The sequence below is a fragment of the Chenopodium quinoa genome, unplaced genomic scaffold (genome assembly GCF_001683475.1).
Source record: "Chenopodium quinoa cultivar QQ74 unplaced genomic scaffold, ASM168347v1, whole genome shotgun sequence".
Lineage (NCBI taxonomy): Eukaryota > Viridiplantae > Streptophyta > Magnoliopsida > Caryophyllales > Amaranthaceae > Chenopodium > Chenopodium quinoa.
Genome location: NW_018745024.1, coordinates 9,418,555 through 9,443,813, shown reverse-complemented (window position 1 = coordinate 9,443,813; position 25,259 = coordinate 9,418,555). Strand labels below are relative to the sequence as shown.

Sequence of the window (25,259 nt, the reverse complement as noted above, 5' to 3'; positions counted from 1 at the left end):
CATCCAATTTCACGGCAAAAGTCAAAGTAAATAAAGTACATTTGGGTATAGGGCCTGTTCTCTTCAGATTATTTTCAGTTCAGTTCAGCTCCAATCAGTTTAGTTCAGTTTTTAATTTTCTTCTCTCATAAAATATTCAGTTCAGTTTAGCTCAGCTCCAATAAGTTCTATTCAGTTTTTAATTTCCTTTTCTCATAAAATATTCAGTTCAGTTCAATTGAGTCAATCAAAACAGACTCTAAGTATACTATTTGTCCCAAAAAAGTCACCAATTAGAATGGGCTTCTTCATAGAAGAAAGGACCCATAACCCAACACGCATAAATAAAGAAATTGAAAACAGTATACCACCTCCACTTCCAATTAATCCTACGAGGAACACACCTGTTCCCTCCATCTTAATTTCAGTTCTCTTCAATTTCTAATTTCCTTCCCTCATAAACAATTCAGTTTAGTTCAGTAAATCAGAACAGAACCTTAGAGTTTTACACAATTACACCGTATTATTTGCACGCAAACTAACAACGCACAAGAGTAAAAAGGTTAATAGAATGAGACTAGTAGAGTAAGGACGTTTTTTTTCAGCTTATTTTCAATTCAGTTCAGCTCTAATAAGTTCAGTTTAGTTCATGGTTAAAATCTAGTTAGAACCAGAACTAGTCCTTCATGGTTTATCCACAATGAAGTCGTCTACACCCCGAAATCCCTTAGAATCCACAAACAATCGAAACTAAACGAATGAATAAGATTCACAATCACAATGTCATGTACACTAATAAACTTCAAAATAACATGTGGCCCCACCTCAGAAACCAGAGGAAATGCGAGTGTTCGAAAGCAAGTTCTGGAAAAACTCGACAATGAATTAGCCAAAGGCGATGAAAGAGCCGCTCTTTCTCTTGTCAAGCAGTCCCTTACCCAACCTGGTGCCCTCCGTTGCTTCGGCGCTGCTCGCCAGGTTCTTCTTTTTCTCTCTCTTATTCAATTTTATGACTTTTTATTATAATATTCCATCATACCCCTTTTCATATGAATTCAATTCAGTATTACCCTTTTGTAAATTATGCTATTTCTTTTATTGGGTATTCTCTAAATTTTGATTTTTATATGAATTTTTACAGAATTGATTTCCGGTGAAGATGTTGATTATTTCATTTAATTAAACTTCATTTTTGGTATCATTTTGTAAGTAGAATGATCTGATTGGTTTATGAGATTGATATGCAAAACAAATTATGTGACCCTATATTTTACAACTATAATTGTATATATGTGTTAATTGTACGAAGTATAATTTTAAAAGATTGAATTCTGTCCATTAAAAAAAGGGATTGTATTTTCAATCATCTTGGTGTATATATAAAGTTTTTACTTGATTTATATAAAGTGAACATCTTTGAGGTGAATTGGATGGAGCTGCTCTACATGATTAACTAAAGATGAAATTGCAAAACATTTGTGTTTCCAATTTGGCCTCAGACTTTGTAGGTTGAATTCCTGATAATAAAATATATAGATGAAGATTAATGATAGATTTTAATGTTCCATCAACATAGAGTTTGTTAGTTTGGTTTGATTTTGTCTGATGGGTGTAATTGAGATATGTATTGGATACGTGCATTAGTTTCAAAGTTTTGAGCATGTGAATCTTTGTGCCGAGCTTCAGTAACCCGTGTGGCCTATGTCCGACTCTTGACATGATACATTGGACAAGGGTGTGAGGGTTTGAAGCGTGGAACAATGAATTTGATCAATGTTATGGACTGCTTTCTGGACATTAGGACTTGTTTGGATCCCTACACATACATGATCATTGTCTCAAAGTCAAGATGTTGTGGATTTGGACTTTAGTATTGTGTTATTAAGTGGAAGTGTGATGTGCAGTGCAGGTGCCTCAGAGACTCTATACTTTGGATGAATTGAAGCTGAATGGAATTGAAGCTGCTTCTCTCTTATCACCTGTGGATACGACTCTTGGTTCAATTGAAAGGAACCTGCAGATTGCTGCTGTTTTAGGTGGTGTTGCTGCTTGGAACGCCTTTGAACTTAACCCCCAGCAACTCTTTTACATCTCTTTGGGATTGTTATTCTTCTGGACATTGGACTTGGTAACCATTTTTTTTTTTTTTTTTTATTTTTATTTTTTTTTTTTGTCAAACTTGAGAATTTTATTTCTTATATTAATGGAATAATGGTAGAGGCTCCTGAAAAAGATTATTCTTGGACTGAGTCACTGCATTAAGTTTTTGTGCTTAGAGAAATGCTTTGAATCATTTAAACGATGTGCTAATCTGTGGCTTCTAACAGATTTCTTTTGGTGGAGGAATTGCCGGTTTGGCTCTTGATACAATTGGTCATACCATCAGTCAAAAGTACCACAACCGGGTTATTCAAGTAAGTACATAGATTATTATCTCGTTTCCTGGAGCTAATATGTATAGTCTTATTGGATACATTATCTTTTAGATGTATATATATGGTAGATGTTTCCTTATAGGATGGCATTTTGCTTCATACATTAAGTGTTTGCTATCCCTGAGCTGACCAGAAGATCAATTTTCAACTGCAGCATGAAGCTGGGCACTTTTTAATTGCCTATTTGCTTGGCATCCTTCCAAAGAGTTATACTCTTTCGAGTTTAGAAGCTTTGAGCAAAGAAGGGTCTCTCAATGTTCAAGCAGGAACAAATTTTGTTGACTTTGAGTTCGTCGAAGAAGTAAGTTATTCTCTATGACCTGTTGAGTTCTCTTTCCTTTAACACTCCCTCTGGACTATCATGTCTTATCTTGTCCAACTTGCTTATGCTTTGGTGCATTTGAAGGTCTTTTCCTTGCTTATTTGCGATGAGCTTTGTTTGCTTGAATGTGAAATTCTGAATCAATTTGTGACTGTAATTTGCAGACCAACGCAGGGAAAATGTCATCTACGGTATGATCTCTTCTTGGTGCAAGCTTTTATGAGGCTCCCTTTTCTGGAGAAACCTCATGTTAATTAACAGGAAACTTTTAATGATCATGGCAGTATTATGTCTTTGATTAGATGCTGAACAGATTCTCATGTATAGCATTGGCTGGTGTAGCAACAGAGTACTTATTATACGGATATGCTGAAGGAGGTTTAGCTGATATTAACAAGGTTCATCCTACTTATCTATCTGGCCATTACATTGATTTAATCATCATGTCTTAGATTCTTAGTTGTTCCTCGATTGCCCTTAAAAGCCTTCCCCCCCCCCCCCCCTTAGTGTAAAATAACTATTATGCATCTGTCATTCCTTCACGAACACAGTAAAATTCTGTTAGCCTACATTAAACTGGTCTTTTTAGCCTAAATCAAAGTAACTCATAAACCTTGATTTCATTGTGCTATTGGGTTTCATATCTGTATTTTCCTAATATTTGAATTGTTTTTCCTTATCAAAGTTGGATGGCTTGCTCAAGAGCTTGGGGTTCACACAGAAGAAAGCGGATTCACAGTTGAGGTGGGCAGTCTTGAATACTATCCTTCTCTTACGCCGCCATGAAGAAGCTCGAGCAAAACTTGCTGATGCCATGTCTAAGGGGATGTCTGTTGGCTCTTGCATCAATGTTATCGAGGAAGCTGTTGATGATGAAGACTTGGCCCAAAATCAGTGACTTTGTGCGTACTTTGTGGCTCTAAGATTTGGCATACACTTGGAAATTGCGGGTTGCATGCAGTTACATTAGCATTCTTCATGCCCAGCAAATTCTTTCCTGTGAATTGTAATGGTATTTTCATTAAAACTTATCATATGATATATTTTCCTCTCTAACATATAAAAAGAAAATTGTTGTCATCAAAAAGCATACACACTTTCTTCATTTTCTCTTCCCCTCATCATTGATGAATCAATCTTATTTGGTAGTTAGTTCATGTTTCATCACTTACTCTCCTAAATACATGATAGAGCTCTTGCCATGTCTCTCATTTTATATATTCATATTTCCCATTGATTGTTTTGCATCCGAAATTGTGTTTTTGTTGTAAAAGCTATTTGGATTCAATGGTGAGATCAAGGGCTCAAGTAATTTCAATGATAATTATGATTGCTGCTACAATTTGCAATGGTGATCGTGGTGCTCTTGAACTCGAGACAGAGGTAATAATCTATAATTTTATAGGTGAGGGAATTGACCTTACTTTACACTGCAAATCCGGGGATGTTGATCTTGGAGAAAAAGTGGTTCATTTTACAGAGTCATGGTATTTTACATTTTCTACGAATATATGGAGAAAAACATTTTTCTATTGTAGTTTCAAGTGGGCAGATGAGGAAACTAAGTGGTTTAATATATATTTTAACGATAGAGATGTGAGGGTTTGTGGGATGCATTGCCCGTGGTATATTTTACCTACTGGCCCTTGCCTATTTGCACGCGTTGTTTATATATGTTACCCTTGGAATACTCTTAATTTTCCGTCTTCTTTAGGACCCTCATCGATGTAATTTCAAGGGTGACCTATTGGCTATTAGGAGCAAGATTAATAAGTGTATTTGATCTGATCTATTTAGTTGGTAGTTGGTTCATGTTTCATTAACCTTCTCAAGTTCAGTACTCCTTAATATATATTGACCTAATACGACGTCCATCATTTGTTTAATATATCTTCATGTTTCCATTGATTTCTTTCTTTCCATATATTTTTTTTTAAATACTTAGATTCAATGAAGACATTAAGGGCTCAAGTATTGACCCTAATTTTAATAAGTTTTACTGCATCGACTTGCAATGGTGATGGCAATGCTTTTGATCCCAAGATACATGTAACAATCTTCAACTATATAGGTGAGGGAAAGGACCTTACTTTACACTGCAAATCGAGTGACGATGATCTTGGTGAGCAAGTGATTGGATACAAGGAGGCATGGGAATTTTCTTTTTACGTTAATTTTTGGGGAACAACCTTGTTCTATTGTAGTTTCAAATGGGGAGACGAGGAAGTTAAATGGGTGATATATATGTTTTCGCAAGAGATTTTGAAGTGTGTGAGACGGTATGTACGTGGTACATTCTTCCTATTATACCTTGCTTAGCTGCAGGCGATACTTTTAGATGTTACCCTTGGAGTACTTATAGTTCTTTGCTTTCTTTAGGTCCCTCGTCCATGTAATTTCAAGATGATTTCTTGGAAATAATTTTAGGAGTAAGCTATTAATAAATACGAAGTACTAGGAAGTGTAATTGATCAACTTTTGGAAAGAAATGGATTGATGGTATTGCCAAAAAGGTGGCCAATGGATTATTTTCAGAATGAATTATTAAGTATAGTGGAATATGATGTTAATCTTTATAGTCTATACTAGTCGATCTTTTACATCATAGACCCTCATGAACATGAAAAAGTACAATTGTATAACGAGCCAGCCAAATTTTATCAACGAGAAAACCAAAAAATGCAAATTAAGTGTGATTTGTAAATACGTTTACTTCATCTGTCAACATAACGATTTCGTAATAAAATTTATAAGTGTGGGACCAACAATAATTATTGAAAAATTGTTGATATTATCATGTAATTGCTATTTGATTTACATTCTAAGTTTATCTAGGTGATAAATTTGTTACGGTGCTCTCGGATTGCCCACAAGAGTCCTCCTTCCCTAATGTCACCCTGATCGAGGATGTTATTGATAATGAAAACTTAGCATGGTACAAAATCTGTTACTTATGCTTAATTTGTGGCACTAAACTTAGGCATATGCTAGGAAATTGTGGATTATGCATACGTTTATATAACCCTAGGCAGCCTTCATGGTATTTTCTTTAGAATTAAAACCATCCATATCAAACAAAACTTTAGTTAAGAAAAAAAAACATGCATGCTTTTTAATTTTTTTTTCTTTTCCCATCATTGATTCATTGATGTGATGATTCAATCATTTTTTGGTAGTTGGTTCATGTTTCATAAACCTTAACTTCCCAACATGAGTACTCTCCTTAAAATGAAGTATTTGATTCAATCGTTTTCCTTCATGTTTCCATTATATTGATTTCTTTACTTCCACAATCATATTTATTCATTCTACTAAAAAAAAACACTTGGATTCAATGGTGAGACCTAGGGCTCAAGTATTCTCTTTATTTGCAACGATTTTCGTTGCATCAACTTGCAACGGTGCTCATGATGAATTTTATTTCAAAACAGTTGTAACAATCTTTAATTATATACGTTTAGGAGGCCAAGGAGTTGACCTTACTATCCACTGCAAATCTAGAGATGATGATCTTGGTGAGCAAGTGCTTCATTATCAAGATGCATGGCATTTTGAATTTTATACTAATTTTTGGGGAACAACGTTGTTCTATTGTAGTTTCAAATGGAAAGATGCGGAAGTTAGATGGTTTGATATATATGTAAATGAAAGAGATGCTGAAGTATGTGGGTTGGTTTGTTGGTGGTACATTTTTCCAAATCGACCTTGTGTAGTTACACCCGGTGCTTTAACTTGTTACGCATGGAAAGGTTATGATTCTCCACTTTCTATAGGTCCCTCGTCAATGTAATGTTAACATGGCAACTCTTTATGAATAAGATATACAAATAAGTAATAAATATATTTCATCTCTATGCAAAAGCCATTGTAAAAGATGTGAATTAATGATAAAAGGAGGACAATCATTCCAAATTTTAATGCAATAATTGTTATTTTTCTCTTCTTGATACATGGTTTATACAGAACGTGCTTAAATTATTCCTACCCCCATTCGTTATATCAAAATTATTGTAACTATATATTTTGGTGTCAAAACTCAAAAGGTAATTTAGTGACCTGAAATTATGGTATTGTACGCGACGTACCGTATTGTCTTATTGTTCTTCCTTCCAATTTTCCTTAAGCAAAGATAAATTAGATGTTATAATAAACATTAGTAACTTATCAATACAAGAGATAAAATCACTTTTACTATCTAATTTAAGTAAGCATTTTTGAACCTGAACTCAAGTATTTCAATTTTTGAACAACCTCATATATTACCATAAGATTTATATGAAAAATATATCACAATTATCATATTTAGCACTTGCGGGTGGCATACATTTACGTTATGCAGCCTTCGTCCTGTGGAAGTTAAAAGATGTTACATTTCGGGAAAATATTTCTTTTTGTATTTTTCTCATATATTTTCCCCAATCATAATATTTGACCATATTACAATATACAATTATATAGACAATATAAAAATCTAATCCTAATTCCTAATATTCCCAAAAATATGTTAAAACTTCTTACATCTATCACAACAGATCACAATTCACAATAATATCTCATATGATATTAACATAATATCACATCAACCATTCATTCCTATATCAATAAAAGGCAATCATATACATACGATTATATATTTTCCTCCCATCCAATATATTAAAGATAAATTAAGAAGACATGGTTTTTTCATTCTCTCTCCCCATCATTAATATGAAGAATCAATCATCTTTGGTAGTTAGTTCATGCATGTTTCATAAACCTTGGCTTCCAACATGAGTTCTTTAATATATAGACCTCACTTTTATTTATTTCATCCATATTTCCATTGGTTTTTTTTGCTTCCAAAATTATATACACTTAAATAATGGTGAAAGCAAGAGCCCAAGTATTATTCTCCTTAATTACTCTACTTGTTTTAATTGCATCAACTTGCAATGGCGTCCATACACATGTAACCATCTTTAATTATCTAGGCGAGGGAATCGAACTTACTTTACACTGCAAATCTGAGGACGATGATCTTGGTGAGCAAGTGCTTAATTATCAAGAAGCATGGCAATTTTCATTTCGTAGTGATTGGTGGGGAAGAACGTTGTACTATTGTAGCTTCAAATGGGCAAACGAGGAAGTTAAGTGGTTCGATATATATGTTGGTGATAGAGATGCACAAGTATGTGGGTTTGTTTGTTGGTGGTATATCTATTCAAATTGGCCTTGTCTAGTTAGACCTGATTATTTTAAATGTTACCCTTGGAAAAATGATAGTCGTTCTCCACTTTCTTTAGGTCCCTAGCTCATCGATTTAGTTTTAAGTCCTTTTTAATTCATCGACAACTATTTTAGGAATAACCGTAATAATAAAATTAAATAAATGGATTTGAGTATTTATTGATTTGTGATATCAAGACAGTTATAACTTCTTTGATTATTTGAGTGAGTGAATAATTTAGTGATGATTGATTTTGGTGAGAAAGTGTTTCATTTTCCAGGTCCATGGTCTATTTTTTATTTCAAGGTAATTTTGGAGAACAATATTGTTCTATTGTAATTTCAAATGGGAATACAAAAATGTTTTTAATATACGAATTGAGGTACATGTTTTTGGACGATGAAGTTTGTGGGTCGATTGATTTGTTGGTGTTACATTTTTTCAACTAGACCTCGCTTAGCTAGTTACACACTTACACCTAATGATTTAACATGTTACATATTCTTGGAGAGGTTATAGTTCTCCATTTTCTATAGGTTACTCATGGATGTAGTTTTTACTTGACAATTGTTTTAGAAATATGTTTAATTTGATAAATAATAAATGTATGTATTTTAATTTGAATTCTGGTTATTTGAACGAAAACTATAATGAATGTCTAGTCAAATTGTGTTATTAATTCTTATTGCATTGGTACATTAGGTATTTTTTTCCCCTTTTATTACTAATAAGCTTAGTAGTAGGTTGCTCATGTTTCATAAACCTTTAACTTAACCAACATGAGTACTTACGTCTCAACCTATTATATACACCTCCCTTCTTTTTTTATATTCAAATTTCCTTTGATTTCTTCTTCTAAATTCATGTTTATTTTAGCAAAAAAATATAATACATACTTCGATTTGATGGTTAATTTGAGGGATCAAGTATTTTCTTTAATCACCACGATTTTAGTTACATCAAGTACTTGCAATGAAAATCCCATTTTTAAAGAACCCAAGACAACAGTAAGTATCTTTAATTACATAGGTCAGGGAATGGACCTAACGGTACACTGCAAATCAAAGGACGATGATCTTGGCGAGCAAGCGATTCAGTATCAAGATTCATGGTATTTTTCGTTTCGTAGAAATATATGGGGAACAACGTTGTTCTATTGTAGTTTCTACTGGGAATTATGGGGAACTAGGTGGTTTGATATATTTGTTGATGAAAGAGATGCTCATGTATGTGGGTTTGTTTGTTATTGGTACATTTTTACAAGTGAACCTTGCCTACTTGAACCTAATTTCTATGAATGCTTTGATTGGAATGATGATCGATTATCTCCCCTCTCTTTAGGTCCTTCATCGATGTAGCTTTAACTTGGCTATTGTTTTAATAATAAGCTTAATAAATCATCAATAATCAATCATCAATAATCAATAACTATATACTAAAAGATACACCAGCAATGACACGTGTCATCTCCTGGTGTGTCCTTAGTTATTTCTATTTTATTTTTTTTTCAAAATTTAATTATAGTATAAAATCTTATACAAAAATAATTTCGTATATGACCTAATAACAAAGATATTACTATAAATATAAAAGAATTGATATACCTTTCCACACAAACATTATTTATGATTATAGTAGAAAATATTATCATAATTTGGGACATATTTTAGTTACTTTAAGGGAATATTCATATTTTTTCCGTAATAAAAATAGTGGTTCATCTGTTTATTAGAATTCACATCAGAGTAGTGTGTACATTTTTTTTAGAATTTTTAAATTTTTTGTAAAATAACCAGTTATATTTAAAAGTTAATATTTTTCTTTAAAAATATAATTACCGTGTGCGGCACGGGACCTAAACTAGTTATAAGTAAATGTATTTGATTCGGGGTTGTTTAATACATTTCTTCTTCAAAAAAAATAATCTAATAAAAATTCAAGTATCCAACTATATACAATAATATTTTATAATGCAAGAGCATACATTATGCATTCATACTACATTCTGATTGATTTTGAATGTATGTTTAAAATTTAAACAAATGGGGTATAACTTATATTACTCCCTCCGTGTTTTTTTAAGTGTTACAGTTTGACCGGCACATAGTTTTAGGCAACTTAATTGACTTAAATAAAATAAAATAAGAGGTAAGTGGGGTAGTTGGAGTATTAAAAAATTGTAAAAGAAAGATAGTGGGGTGATGAATAGTTTAATGAAAATTAATTAATGTGAGAGGAAAAATATAATACTCCCTCCGTTTCTTTTTACTCGCAACAATTACCATATTTGGACGGTACACATTACTTGCAACAAAGAAAATTCTTTCCTTTTATGGTATTTTTTAATGGTGAAATGAATATTTTACCCTTACTTATTTTTGAAACTTTTTTTAATTATCCCTAAACACTACTTATCTAACTTATAATCTAATTCACTTAACCTAATCTAATCTAACCATTCCCACCAAAAATTACCCACCTCTTTTTGATTTCATTAGAAATCATTCAACTCCTCAACTCCTCAACTCCTCAACTACCAGAATTGAATGAAGATCATTCAATTTTCCTCGTTGCTGGTGCCCAGACTCTCCTTATTCTGGAGAATTCTCCAGATGAACATTATAAACCCTAGATCTACTCCATTTCCCTCCTTTCTCTCTCATCTTCGTACTCTGTTCTCTCTCTTCAATATCCTGAGTGAAACCCTAGTTCTCTCTGATCCATTTTCTGTGAAAATGAGTTCCAAAAAAGCAAAGAAAGAGTCCCTAATTCGTCCTAAAAAGGGTGAGGAATCCACTATGTACATCGCTCGTAGGGGATCTGGTGTTATGAAACCAGTTCGTCGCTGTTCTTCTTCGTTTTCTCGGTACTCTTGAGGCAAAATTGTCCACTTCCAGCGACGAGGAGGAAATTCTAGAAGTAGATCCGATGCAGACCGTCCCTGTTCTGGCGCCGGTGGTTGCTGAACTACCTCCTCCTGCTGTTGAAGTTGTCGCTGCCGAGAAAAGCTCGAAGGAGAGCCCATAAAATGTTGCCTCGGACAAGATGGAGACGCCTGAGAAGGTTTCAGGCGACGGTGCATCTCCTCGGGGATAGAAGAGGCCTAGATCTGTCTGGAAGGAGGACTACAGTGACTGGGATCCCTGCTACATGGCGTATTTGAGGGACAAGTACCCTCATGACTTCCCCCCAGATCTCTGAGCATGCAGCGTAACTATTACTAAACCCTAATTTTATGATTTTTGCCTAAATATGAGTCCCTTAGACTGATTTTTGGTTGTGATTTTCATTTTGTGTTTGATATTGTTGGATAAAACTGTTGATTGTTGGTTTTTTGTGTAAAAAAGAAACATTTGTGGGTGTTTTTTCCTGTAATTATGTTGGCTATGGTTGATGGTTGTACTTCTTGACTTGAATTTGTTGATTTGGTATTGCGAGTGTTGGTGATTGTGGTTATAATTTGGGGGTCGGTGTTGCCTCCTGTGCTTTTGCTGGTTGAAATTGTTGCTTTGGGTTAGGGAAATTTGTTGTTGTTGTTATATATGTGGGCACTTGACTTCAATTCATTGCCCGCCTATTGTTTGGTTATATTGCGAGCATGATTTTTGGTTGGGCTGCTTATGGTTCCTGTGATTTTGCTTGGGTTGTGTGGTTTTATTTTCAGCATGGTATATGAATGGGCTGTTGTGGGTTGGTTATTGTTGATATGAGTCTATAGTCATGCAACTTGGAGATGTTTTGATGTATGGGTGATGAGCATAAAAGTTGTGATTTAGCCTTTGGAATACTCTGGTTTGATGTGTGTTGATGTTGTTGCCTATGAGTCCCCACTGTTTGAGTGAGTCCCTTTTATTGGTTATTTGTGATGATGCATTGAGTCCCTCTACCCACCTTGCATCATAGTTGTAGGGATTTCCAAATGATGAAGGGACTCTTATGACTTGAGCCCATTATTTAAGGAAGCTCCAACATCTTCTAACAGAGGATGTTGTTGAGGTGCCTGTTAATGGTAGCTAATATGGTTAAACCAATCCCATCTGATGGAAAAAAGAGACAGTACAATAACCATGCCATATTTTTAACACACTGTCTACTTGTTAATGCTATCATTTCATTTGCCCAAAAAATGGTAGATTGTACATAATTCCATTTCAATAATAACTACCTACTAAAACTGCCTACCTACTCTATTTAACAAAAGACACCTAATCATTACAAAACAAACAAAAACTTAGTTTTCATGTTAATGGTTATGTGTGGCAGTCTTTGGTCTTCTGACTTGGTTGATGTTGACTTCTTTATTTACAAAAAATTACTTGTTGTCTTCTTCATTTACAAAAAGTTGCACCTTCTTACTTGCTTATGTGAACCTCAATCTGCATCTACTTCCATTTCTTGACTTTCTGGTTGTGGTCCTGTGGTTGGGACAAAAAGGGTGTTGAGATACTGCACTGTGTCTGCAATTAGAGTTATGTCTACCTTCAAAATTTCCTCCAAAGTCCCTTGCCTGTCTTGCCTTGATTTTCCCATGTGTGGTGGATTGAAGTTGTTCCCACCTTGTTTTTCCAACACCTTAATCATGCAAGCCTGTAGTGTGATCCAAGTGTACCTGTTTAGTGTAGGATCAAACACCTCAAATGCCTCTGCCACTTTCTCAATTAGCTCATCAATATTTGTTGAGAATGACTGGTATTGTATGGACTGAATTGCCTTGAACAAACCTAGGTCCAACACATTAAGGTCTGGTGATTGTGCAGGTTGGAAAACAAATTGAATGTTAAACCCATTAGCTTGTGTTGCTGCCAAAAACTTTTCATCTGATGGTACTTGATGTGGCCTAGTATTATCCCATTGTATGATTATATTCTTTGATAATTGTGATGGCCATTGTGCATGAATTGTTGGAATGTTTTTGACTAAAATCATGTGCCTAATAGCTTCTCTGTTCACATTCTGAATTGCTTTAGTCTCCATTGTTCCTGCTTCTCTGTTTTTGCTTTTCTTTTTTGCCCTCTCATGTTTCACAAAAGGGGATAAACCATACTTCCCTGAGTGTATCAGAGTCCCATTTGCAGCATAAAGTGGTTTGCCCACCATTCCCATGAACATTGCCTTTATCTTAAACCTTTTAGACTGGTGTGCTATGTATGGGACCTCTTCATTTGGTGTGAGATAGAAAGTCCTTGTCTCTGGGTTCAGGTAGAACCACTTCTCATCAATGTGTATGTGATGTTGCATATCCATAATTGTAGGGTCCCCCTCACTTGGAATTGGATGAATGTGTTGCAGTACCCATTTTAGCCTTGCAACTTTGTGATTATCTGATAATGCTGGGTGATTAGTTGCTGACACTGCCCTAAGTCTGCCCCTTTTCTTCAACCTGTGTATCACCACATGACTGACATTTAGAGCAGCACCATACTTCTGTTTGTGGTTCTCTTGTAAAGTGGCACAGACACAAGCCACTCATCAGAGTATTCAAAAGGCTTGCGACCAGTTTTCCCTAACTTCTTGGTTCTGACATCCACTGCTTCTCCCAGTTGCATGTGTGTTTTGATTTCTTTTAGCCACCTGCATGTAGTAGATCTGTGTACATGATGTTTCTTTGCCAATGAGGTCAGCATTCCTCTAGGCAGTGTGTCACCTACCATATTAAGCAGAATATCATTAACAATCTGCCTTTTCTCTTGAATGTTTAATTCTCTGCTTTGCCTCACAAATATTTGTTGCTGATTTTCTTGCTCTGTATCTGTTACTGATTCTGCTGATGAATTGTCTTCATTTTGTTGCTGTTTAGTTGGCTCTTGAGTTTCTGACCCTGAACTGCTGGAATTCTCTTCCATCACCATGTCCTGCTCCATGAGCAGTTGGTTTATGTTGAAAAAATCATCCAACATTTCTGCCATGAGTCCCTTTTTTTTTCAGATTTGATGGTAGGTGATGAAGTGGAGGTGACTTGCCTTTTTTTGGGAGCTTTCAGTGGAGCCTAATTCGTGTACAAATTCACTAATGCTGCTACTACTAACACAGCAATTAGGAATTAGGACTAATTACAGTTTATGGTTTTTGTACAAATTAGGATTTGATGGTAGGTGATGAAGTGGAGGTGACTTGCTTTTTTTTGGGGAGCTTTCAGTGGAGCCTAATTCGTGTACAAATTCACTAATGCTGCTACTACTAACACAGCAATTAGGAATTAGGACTAATTACAGTTTATGGTTTTTGTAATTTTGAAACAATTTCGGTTAATTTCTGGGTTGTATCCTCTAACTTCAGCTTTTGATGAATTCTAATTCCCCCCCCCCCCAAAACCCTTCTGTGTTTGAATGTTGATGTATGGTGGTGAATGAAACATGTACTCCTTTTTATAAGGAGCTTTTGTTTGGTAAAATTGGGGTTTTTGCTGCCTTGTGAAATTTATTTGAATGATTTTTAAAATTTCATGAAATTTTGGGGGGGAAATGAAAATTTGGAGGCTAAAATAATTGCCTCCAAAAAACTTCCAACCAATTACGAGAATAAGAGAGGGAAAAAAGAGGAAAAAAAAAACAAGGGCACATGGCCTCCACTAATAAAGGGACCACCTTTTTTCCCCTCCCAATTTAACTCTCCTAATCACATGCCCTTTACTTTAATCTACCCCCTTAAAATCTTTTGCCTAGGAGTCCATTCTTCCCATGTTTGTTGCGAGTAAAAAGAAACGGAGGGAGTAAAAAAAGTAGTAGTGGTTTTGGGTGGGGACCGTGAAAAAAGAAAGATATAATATTTTAATGTAGTTTTTTGCCAAAAAAGGAAGTGTAACACTTAAAAAAACACGGCCAAAAATGGGAAGTGTAATACTTAAAAAAAACACGGAGGGAGTATTACTAATCTAAGTTCTATTGGTAGCGCGACGTTTTTCCCCTCTTTATACTAAGTTTAAGTAGATGGATTTTTTTTTTCCTCAAACAAAAAAAAAAGTAGATGGATTTTTTTATTTAAAAAAAAAAAAAAAAAAAGGTGATGGCGATAAGGCTAGTTGTGAGAAATTAATATTGGCCTGGTAAGCTTGAGAGGTTGTTATATCACACCGTACATCACCCATAAGTATTTATCATCGATCAAAAAGTAACCTTAGGTTAGGGCCTGTTCACATTTACTTAATTTCAGTTCAGTTCAGTTCAGCTCCAATCAGTTCAGTTCAGCTCTTAATTTCCCTCTCTCATAAAATATTCATTTCAACTCAATTCAGTTCAGTTCAGTTCAGTTCCAATCAGTTCAGTTCAGCTCCAATCAGTTTAGTTCAGTTCAGTTCAGCTCAGTTCAGTAAATATGAACAGGCCCTTAGTTAGGTGTACAATACACCCAAGTGTATATAACAAATTCTAAGAAACTTAATCATGACATGATAACACAACTATTTACAGTGATTCAGGTGTTGAAGCTAGTACAATCTCTAATAACTTAATTATGATTATAAAATTAAAGATAATATCAAAGATCCTTGCATGATATTAATAATAATGTTATGATTATATACCATAAAAGTTCATAGATCCAGGGATATAATATCTCTAATAGTTGATTCATATTTCATAAACCTTAATACTTTAACAATATATGTTCGTTTATGAAAATAAAAGGAGAGGTATAGGGATTATGGGGATGGAATCCTGTGTTTGTTTTTAGGGATCAGGATCAGAAAGTTGAGTGGTATATGACAAGGATTAAAGCCCCTCCTCTCTCCTTAGCCCTAAATATCTTAGTAGATATATATTTGACTTTAGTAGATATTTAGTCGATTTTCTGATTCATAGTCTTTTTTAGTCGAATTTGGATGTTTTAAATATATATTTGAAATAACTTAAATGGAAATAAAAGGGAAATTTTTTTTAGTTTCCTACTTCATAGGCTTCGAAAAGTTCTGTTTATTGACCGACTTCTTTCAAAAGAGACAAGAGCCAGTGAATGGTAAACAAAATAATTTAAATTAATTAAATAGAAAAATTTTCTATTCTAGTATATTATGGAACATATATACCAATATGCATGGATTATACCTTTCCTTCCACTTCTAGTTCCTTTGTTAATAGGATCTGGACTTTTATTTTTTCCGATGGCAACAAAAAATCTTCGACGTATATGGGCTTTTTCGAGTATTTTGTTATTAAGTATAGTTATGCTTTTTTTCCATGAAGCTGGCTATTCAACAAATAAATAATGATTCTATTTATCAATATTTATGGTCTTGGACGATTAATAATGATTTTTCTTTAGAATTTGGCTACTTAATAGATCCACTTACTTCTATTATGTCAATGTTAATAACTACTGTTGCAATTCTGGTTCTTATTTATAGTGATAATTATATGTCTCATGATCAAGGATATTTGAGATTTTTTGCGTATATGAGTTTTTTCAATACTTCTATGCTGGGATTAGTTACTAGTTCGAATTTAATCCAAATTTATATTTTTTGGGAATTAGTTGGAATGTGCTCATATCTATTAATAGGTTTTTGGTTCACACGCCCTATTGCCGCAAATGCTTGTCAAAAAGCGTTTGTCACTAATCGTGTAGGAGATTTTGGCTTATTATTAGGAATTTTAGGTTTTTATTGGATAACAAGCAGTTTCGAGTTTCGAGATTTGTTTGAAATATTTAAAAATTTAATTAATAATAACGAGGTGAATTCCTTATTTTGTATTTTATGTGCTTTCTTGTTATTTGCCGGTGCAGTTGCTAAATCGGCCCAATTTCCCCTTCATGTATGGTTACCTGATGCTATGGAGGGGCCTACTCCTATTTCAGCTCTCATCCATGCTGCTACCATGGTCGCCGCGGGAATTTTTTTAGTTGCTCGACTGCTGCCTCTTTTCCTAATTCTACCTTCCATAATGTATGGAATTTCTTTTATAGGTATAATAACAGTACTACTAGGAGGAACCTTAGCTCTTGCTCAAAAAGACATTAAGATAAGTTTAGCTTATTCTACAATGTCTCAGTTGGGTTATATGATGTTAGCTCTAGGTATGGGTTCTTATCGAGCTGCTTTATTTCATTTGATTACTCATGCTTATTCAAAAGCATTATTGTTTTTAGGATCTGGATCTCTTATTCATTCAATGGAAACTGTTGTTGGATATTCTCCGAATAAAAGTCAGAATATGGTTCTTATGGGGGGGTTAACAAAACATGTACCAATTACAAAAACCTCTTTTTTAATAGGTACACTTTCGCTTTGTGGTATTCCGCCTCTTGCTTGTTTTTGGTCCAAAGACGAAATTCTTAATGATAGTTGGATATATTCACCAATTTTTGCAATAATAGCTTATTTCACAGCCGGATTAACCGCTTTTTATATGTTTAGAATCTATTTACTTACGTTTGAAGGGCATTTAAACGCTTTTTTAAAAAATTATAGTGGAAAAAAAAGCAGTTCTTTTTATTCAATATCTTTATGGGGTCAAGAAGGATTGAAAAGCATTAATCAAAAATTTCTTTTATTAACCTTATTAACAATGAATAAGAAGGAAAGGGTTTCTTTTTTTTCGAAAAAACCATATCAAAATCAAATTAATGGAAATTTAAGAAAAATGCTTCGATCTTTTATTACTATTATTGATTTTGACAATAAGAATATTTCTGCCTATCCTCATGAATCCGATAATACTATGTTATTTCCTCTGATTTTATTGATTCTGTTTACTTTCTTCATTGGAATCATAGGAATTCCATTCAATCAAGAAGGAATAGCTTTGGATATATTAACGAAATGGTTAACCTCATCTATGAATCTTTTAGATTCAAATTCCGAAAATTCTGTTGACTCGTATGAATTTTTGATAAATGCAACTTTGTCTGTTAGTATAGCTTTTTTTGGAATATTTATAGCTTTTTTGTTTTATAAACCCGCTTATTCATCGTTAAAAAATTTTGACTTAATTAATTTATTTGATAAAAGAGGGCAAAAAAGAATTTTTGGGGACAAGCTGATAAATATTATATATAATTGGTCTGCTAACCGTGGTTATATCGATGCTTTTTACGCAAAATTTTTAGGGACTTGTTAAACATCGCCCGCGTTTTTCTACATAAAGCCCACATTTTTTAAAAATTTTGACATTATTGCCCTTGTTTTAATTTTTACCGAAAATAAAAATTTTCACTCACCAAAAATGTGGAGCAGGACTGGATCGCCGAGTGAAACCGAAGAGCCCTCAACGTCGGCTAGATGCACCGGAGAGACGCCGTTGACGCCGGAAAAGGAGGTACGAAGCCATCTAAAACCACGAATTGGCGGCTGGCGTCCTGCCGGGACGCCGTGAACGTAGTGGTGGCGCCTAGCCAGGACGCCGCCACCGTGGCGATGGCGCCTGGCCAGGACGCCGCCACCGTGGCATCGGCGTCTGGCCAAGACGCCGCCACCATGAAAGCGGCGTCCTGGCCAGGCGCCATCGCCACGGTGGCGGCGTCCTGGCTAGACGCCATCGCCACGGTGGCGGCGTCCTGGCTAGGCGCCACTGCATTTATTTATTTTTTTTTTTTTAAATTTAATTTAAAATTTGTTTTTTTTATTTTTTTTTTTTGTGTTAAAATTTTTTTTCGTTTTTTTTTTGTTTTATTTTGTTTTGTTTTTAATTGTTTTAAAATGTAATGTAAATTTTTGTGTTTGATTTTTGTGTTTTTGATCGCTATGTTTTTTATGTTTATGTTTTTTTTTTGTTTTTTTTTTTTATTTAATCTAAAGTTTTGTTTATGTTTTTTATTTTTGTGTTTTGTTTTTTTTTTTTTTTTGAATACTTTTTGTTTATGTTTTTTATTTCTTTGTTTGTTGTTTATATTTTATTATTGTTTTTGCTTTTGTGCTAATGTTGTGTCAAATGTATTAATTTAATCTAATCTTATGTGATTATATTTATATGTTATTGTTGCAGGATTATGGTGGAGACGGAAATGATTATAGTGGGATTTTTGTACACGATGGTCTGTTCGAAGATGCTCAACAAGCGGTTGATTGGGCGAAACATGTTGCAATTAGATCAGGTTTTTGTTTAGTAGTAGCAACTCATAAATCTCAACGGGATGGTAGAATGGATCGCATTTTGAGATGCGACCGTTATCGCAAAAGGGAGGAACGAGATTTCAGTCAAGCGATTCGGTTTGATACAAAGCGGAAAGGTTGTGGGTGTCAGTTCAGAGTAAAGGTTCGACAACAGCAAAGGGGTGACGGTTGGGAAGTGAAGAGTTACGGTAAATGGGGGTATCACAACCATGAGATGATCGCATATGAAGTGGGTCATCGACAGTTAAGTGGCCTAAGTCCTGGTGCGAAACTAATTGTAAAAGAAATGAGTGATGCTCAAGTGAAGCCTGCTAAAATATTAGCATCTGTGTTGGAGAAATTTCCTGAAGACCAGCCAAACCGAAGACACATCTACAACGTCAGACATAAATTGAGGTTTGAACGGTCAGAGGGAAGGAACCCTATCCAGCAGCTTCTACACCAGGCACAAGCACGTGGTTACCTGTACTGGTTTGAATCTGATGAAGACACATCGGAGGTAACTCATTTGTTCCTTGTGCATCCTGATTGTGCTGATATGATTTCGTCTTGGCCATCTGTGATTCTGATCGATTCAACGTACAAGACAAACAAGTATAAGTTTCCACTGGTTGAGATGGTTGGGATGACTCCAACGAACCAAAACTTTTTGATTGGTTATGCAGTTATGAAGGATGAGACGGTTGCGAGTTACCGTTGGGTGTTGGAGAAGTTGAGAAATTACATCGGCCCAAGTGTTCAGCCATCGGCCATCGTCAGCGATTGTGAGGGAGGTCTCTTTGCCCCTATAGCGGAGCTGTTTCCGGAGTCGAGCCATTTACTGTGCACATGGCACATCAACAACTGCGTGAAAGTCAAAGCCTACAACCTTTTCAACAAGAACTTAGATTCAGCAGAGAGATTGGTAAATGGTAAGTGGCGGAAGATCCTGCAAGCTACTACGGAGGCAGAGTACGACCGAGCCTTGGATAACTTCAAGGATGCATACCAATGGTGCTCGGCAATCGTAGACTATGTGATGCAGCAGTGGGTGCCTCAGAGGGAAAAGTTTGTCAAATATTGGACAAACCAAGTTCTTCATTTTGGAAACACTACTACATGTAGAGTTGAGAGCGCTCATAGAGCTCTGAAGGACTGGATTGATTCTTCCACCTCTGCTCTGGATACACTGTTCGAGAGAATAAACAAGGCTATTGATACTCAGAGGAACGGCATCAAGAACTCTCTCGAGGACTCCAGACGGCGACATGGCACGATGTATAGCCATTTCATATTTAAGATTCTCCATGGTCGTGTGTCACACTACTGCTTGGGGTTGATTCTGAGCGAGCACACCAGGATGAGGGAGTTGGGTGATGAAGTGGCTATTCGGTGCGGATGTGCTTTATCGGTGACTCATGGACTACCTTGTGCATGCACCATTTATCGCCTCAAACCGAGTTGTTTATCGCCACGTGTACGGACAGGACTTGGATAGGTCTCTGCAGCGTATCCGATGGGGAGGAGGACGTTGCGGTCAAAATCATTGGTTCGACGCGCCACTACGGGTATCCCAAGGATGGCCTCGACGTCATGCAACATGATCGTCATCTCACCGAACGGAAGGTGGAAAGAGTTCGTGTCCGGCTGCCATCGCTCAACGAAAGCCGTGATCAGCGTCGAGTCAATCCTCTCATGCATGGTGGCAGGAAGGTGGCTCACTCTAGTGCCCCTCAATCGGCCGACCATCTCGCTCTCCTCCGGCCAAGCCTCAGCCCAACTACACAAGAAGTTACAAGTCCTCTCCTGGGTTTGGCATTTCAAAATGCCGCTATCCAAAGCCCGCTCTTGGTCCTCCCAAATACGGGTAGCGATGTGTCCTAGAAAGCTAGGAATCACACTCCCGTCTATAGGTCCCCCAGCCACCTCGCCCCTCACCACCCAAGAATCATTAACGGCCCTCGACCGTTTTCTGCTAACCGCAGACACAGTGGACGCAGATGATGTGCCAGATCTACTAACAAATCTACCATCTCTACCCTTACGCACGTCTACCCTACGCGTCTCATACACATCATCAAGCCTCTGACTGAATGGACCGTAATCATCATATGGTCCACTCTGATCGTCCACATCCTCATCTGCATCCTCCTCCTCCTCCTCCTCCTCATCACCGTCATCATCTTCATCATCCTCAGAATAGTGCACCCGTTCTCTACGAGCCGAGGCCGAAATACCACGGGATCTAACGTGTCTGGGCCCCGAACTCTCCATTGAGTTGATCGTACTTCTCATAATGTCCATACTCTTCCCAGCCCCACAACGAAAATACGATGCCTAACACAAAATAACAAAACATGTAATATGCAATATAAACATGTAATATACACATAAAAAAAGTAATTAAAATAAATAAATAAAACAATATACATATGATGGAAAATAAATTAAAAACATTACAAAATATTAACAACCTAAAAATAAAAAAATTAATAACCTAATAAATAAATAAATAAAAAATTGGAAAAAACAAAGCAAAAAAAAAAATTACCCAAAAAAAACAAATTGGAAAAAACAAAGTAAAAAAAAAAATTAAAAAATAAAACGGAAAAACAAAAACAAAAAAAAAGCAAAAAAAAAATTTGAAAAAATAATTCAAAAAAAAAAATAAAAGAAAATGAAAAAAAAAAAAAAAATTAGGGTTCCGGCGCCTGTCCCAGACGCCAGAGCCACGGTGGTGGCGCCTGGGCAGGACGCCGGTGCCACGGTGTTGGCGTCTGACGTGGACGCCACCACCGTGGTACCGGCGCCCTGCCCAGGCGCCATCACTGTGGCAATGGCGTCTGGGACAGGCGCCGGAACCGTGGTGTCGGCGTCTGGGCCAAACGCCGCCGCCCAAACACCGCCGTCCAGCCACCAGTCGCCGCCGGGCCACCACCTTTTCCGGTTTTTTTTTTTTTTTTTAAATAAAAAAATTTACAAAAAAAAAAAACATACCTTTCCTCCTCCAAACCCCCTTGCTCCGGCCACCGGTGCCGCCACTTCCTTGCCTTGCCGCCTCGACATTTTGAAAAAATATTTTCGAGAGAGAAAGTGAGACTACAAAGTTAAGAGAAGATGAGAGTGTGTTTTTTACTAGAGTAGAGAAAATATAATTTTAGTTCGAGGGCAAAAGAGTCATTTCACTTTTAATTTGTGGGCTTTATGTGGAGATTTGCGGGCGATGTTTAGCAGTTTACAATTTTTAATTAAGGGTGTAAGAGGTTTGGCTGAACTAGTTTCATTTTTTGATAGACGAATAATTGATGGAATTCCGAATGGTTTTGGTGTTACAAGCTTTTTTGTAGGTGAGGGTATCAAATATGTAGGGGGCGGGCGAATCTCCTCTTATCTTTTTTGGTATTTTTTTTATGTATCAATTTTATTTCTTTTTTTTGCAAATATTCAATTTTATTTTTAGTTTTATCATTGCATAATCTAGTTTTTTTATCGAGTACATCTATATAAAAAAGTCCTTTGTCTAGAACTGTAATTCTATTAGCAAATTCATTGCTTAAGCTGTTTTTTTTTTGTTCGTTCGTATAAATCCAATAATTGTATAGTTCATCATCATATAAGAATTTTTCTGTTGTAGCCAAAGAAATCTTTCTTTTTATCATTTCCCAGAAAATGGATAAACTAGGTGGATATGTAAAAGAAATTCTTTGTTTTCCATCATTTTGACATGTATAAAAAAAATATTGTGACATTTCATTTCTTACCGCATTTTCAAACCGATTGCTTTTTATATATCGCGTTGGACGATTCCAACGTTTATAGTCGAAAAGAAGAAAAAGAAGGGGTTTTTGAAACCAGAATAGGTTTTTATTTTCTTCTTTAAGTATTTCGAACTTCGAAATATCTTGATTCCCAGAATAAGAAGTTGGGTTATTTTTATAGTATGCTTCTTTTAAGTGCAAGTGAAATTCATCCTTTGTTTTGTCCTTTCCATTCACTCGGATCTTTCCCATTTCATCCATTTTTATTTTGTCCGGATCCTTCTTTTCTTCCGAAAAAAGGGAAGGAGAAGGATCTTCTTCGGTGAATCCCTCTTCTTCCTGTTTAGTCTCCTTCGTTTCGGAAGTTTTTTCTATTTCTACATCTGTTTCTTCCTCACTTTCTTTCGTTTCTGGAGTTTCGTTCAGTTTCTTAGTAAAAATAGGTGACGGCATTCTGCCTAAATAGTAGACACAGGTAATAAAGAAGAGAATACTAAAGATTCGAGCCATAGAATTTCTCAATTCTGACACAAGGTACTTATTAGATCTAATAGAATGATTTTGCTGTATCCAGACTAATACCAATCCAACCCATTTCATGAATAAAATGTGACCAATTAACCAACCAACAAAACTACTTGTTACAAATAGCATCTTGTTGTTGCATCGAAACATATAAATGTTGACTAATCGGGCTAACATTGAACTTGGTAAAATGAAATAGTTGAATAATTGAAAAATGAGATTATTCAGGAATACACATTGAATGCTGAGATTACGCATTGAATTTCTGCTAGTCGATCCATAATCAAAAAAGTGTTTGTGATTGTTCCAGAAGAAATGAAACAAAAGATAGGGTAGAGCTAGGACAGTTATTGTATGAGGTCTACCCAATGCTAGATGCAGGGGCGTATAATAGATCGATATGAACATCATGAGTTGTCCCATAATAAAACCAGTTGTTGCTGATACCTTCTTCTCGATTCCTTCTTCTCCTTCTTCCATAACCTGAGTTCGGAGAAGGAAGAGATAAGAGGGCCCTATGGAGAATGTGGTCAGAAATCCATAATAGAGTCCGACCACAACGACCGAATTGATTATCTTCATGCATAAGGATACTAGATTACCTAGTAGAAAAGATTGAAAAATCATCACAAACCTCCCTTTTTCTTTTGTATTGCAATTTCTGGATTATTATATGATGATTTTTTAACTTTCCATATATAGGAAAGAGATAGACTAGAACCCACATCTCTTATGTTGATGACACCAAAGGGATATTAAATGAATGGAATTGGGATATGGATGGAATATAATGAAATAGAGCCACTTTGAGGTTCCCTATTAAATGAGGCATGGAAGGGAGCCACTACGAAGAAGTTCCGGGAGTTACGAAAGAAGCTTCGAGCTCATATTGGTCATGGTTTGAGAACGGGAATGGAACTCTATCAGATCGAGTCTCCCGTTGTTCCTCAGTAGCTCAGTGGTAGAGCGGTCGGCTGTTAACTGATTGGTCGTAGGTTCGAATCCTACTTGGGGAGATTGGATTCATTCTTCATTCTTTAATTCAGAATGAAGGGGCTCGCTTTGACCGTTAAGAGTAGGTAAGTGAGTGACCCCTTCCCTGTTTTTTTTTCTATCTCGTCGTATCACATTCTCATTCTGTTCTGCGCTATTTGAAAATCTCCGTCAATACTTCAGTGTAGGTGCGGGATAATCTTTTGTTCGGGGCTATTTACAACTCGAAATTAGTATTCATTATTAAATTTTAATTAATCTTACTCGATTTCATACGAATTTTTTTATGGACATTCTAGGCAGGAGAATTTTTAGTTTCTCCTAATCAAATATTTTCGATTAGTTCTATCGAAATATAGAAAATTTATTTCTAGTTTCTATTTATAGTTATCCTTGTCAATTTTTTTATTAAAAAAAAGATATCACCTAGAATCTAAATACATAGATAATTAATAGAAAATACGAATTCATTTGAACAATAGATGTCTTTCACATCCAACTATAACACTGAATAATGAATTTTTTCAATTTTAAATGGCAGTTCCAAAAAAACGTACTTCAATTTACAAAAAGCGTATTCGTAAAAATATTTGGAAAAAAGGGGGTATTGGGCGGCATTAAGAGCCTTTTCGTTAGCAAAATCTCTTTCTACCGGGAATTCGAAAAGTTTTTTTGTACGAAAAATAAGTAATCAAACCTTGGAATAATCGAAATCGACCTGACTAAAAAAAATGGTATAACAAATTCGAAAAAATTCCATTTTTCGTTTAGAATCAAAAAATCGAAAATAAAGGATTTAGGGAGGTTTGTATTTATAAATTACTATTTTTTTGAACTAGAAAATTTTGTAACTTTTTCTTATGATATGGAGAATAAGAAATCTTATTGACAACACTAACATAGTACTTTATGTTTTTTGTTGAAAAACTATCGATATATAGATTATATATCGAAGATTTTATCAACTTCTTTTTTTATTTTAGTTTCTTATTTAAAAGATAAAAGATGGGGATTTTTT

At 35.4% G+C, this 25,259-nt stretch overlaps 2 protein-coding genes and 1 non-coding gene across 3 annotated transcripts; 2 read left to right on the top strand and 1 right to left on the bottom strand.

The window, feature by feature from the left end:
- Positions 1 to 701: 701 nt before the first annotated feature.
- Positions 702 to 3,972, top strand: LOC110708557. The gene is made up of 7 exons (XM_021886722.1): positions 702 to 957; positions 1,889 to 2,107; positions 2,307 to 2,393; positions 2,569 to 2,715; positions 2,901 to 2,927; positions 3,039 to 3,134; positions 3,422 to 3,972. Exons 1-7 carry the CDS (start codon positions 760 to 762, stop codon positions 3,632 to 3,634), a joined length of 987 nt encoding a protein of 328 aa, XP_021742414.1. The 5' UTR covers positions 702 to 759; the 3' UTR covers positions 3,635 to 3,972.
- Positions 3,973 to 12,313: 8,341 nt separating this feature from the next.
- LOC110708916 lies at positions 12,314 to 13,848 on the bottom strand. The gene is made up of 2 exons (XM_021887141.1): positions 13,400 to 13,848; positions 12,314 to 13,322 (listed from the first exon to the last, which is right to left on the bottom strand). The coding sequence occupies exons 1-2, from the start codon at positions 13,846 to 13,848 to the stop codon at positions 12,314 to 12,316; spliced, it is 1,458 nt and encodes a 485-aa protein (XP_021742833.1).
- A 10,344-nt stretch (positions 13,849 to 24,192) lies between these two features.
- Positions 24,193 to 24,264, top strand: TRNAN-GUU. Its single transcript has one exon. It is a non-coding gene; the product is annotated as a tRNA-Asn (tRNA).
- The last annotated feature ends 995 nt before the right edge of the window (positions 24,265 to 25,259 follow it).

Excerpts from the sequence above, each read along its gene's own strand:
- LOC110708916 (XM_021887141.1), bottom strand. The coding sequence starts at position 13,848 with ATGGCAGAAATGTTGGATGATTTTTTCAACATAAACCAACTGCTCATG. Across the intron at positions 13,323-13,399 it reads TACTCTGATGAGTGGCTTGT|GTTGAAGAAAAGGGGCAGAC; the intron begins GTCTGTGCCACT and ends GGTGATACACAG.
- LOC110708557 (XM_021886722.1), top strand. The coding sequence starts at position 760 with ATGTCATGTACACTAATAAACTTCAAAATAACATGTGGCCCCACCTCA. Across the intron at positions 2,716-2,900 it reads ACTTTGAGTTCGTCGAAGAA|ACCAACGCAGGGAAAATGTC; the intron begins GTAAGTTATTCT and ends TGTAATTTGCAG. Across the intron at positions 2,928-3,038 it reads CAGGGAAAATGTCATCTACG|ATGCTGAACAGATTCTCATG; the intron begins GTATGATCTCTT and ends GTCTTTGATTAG.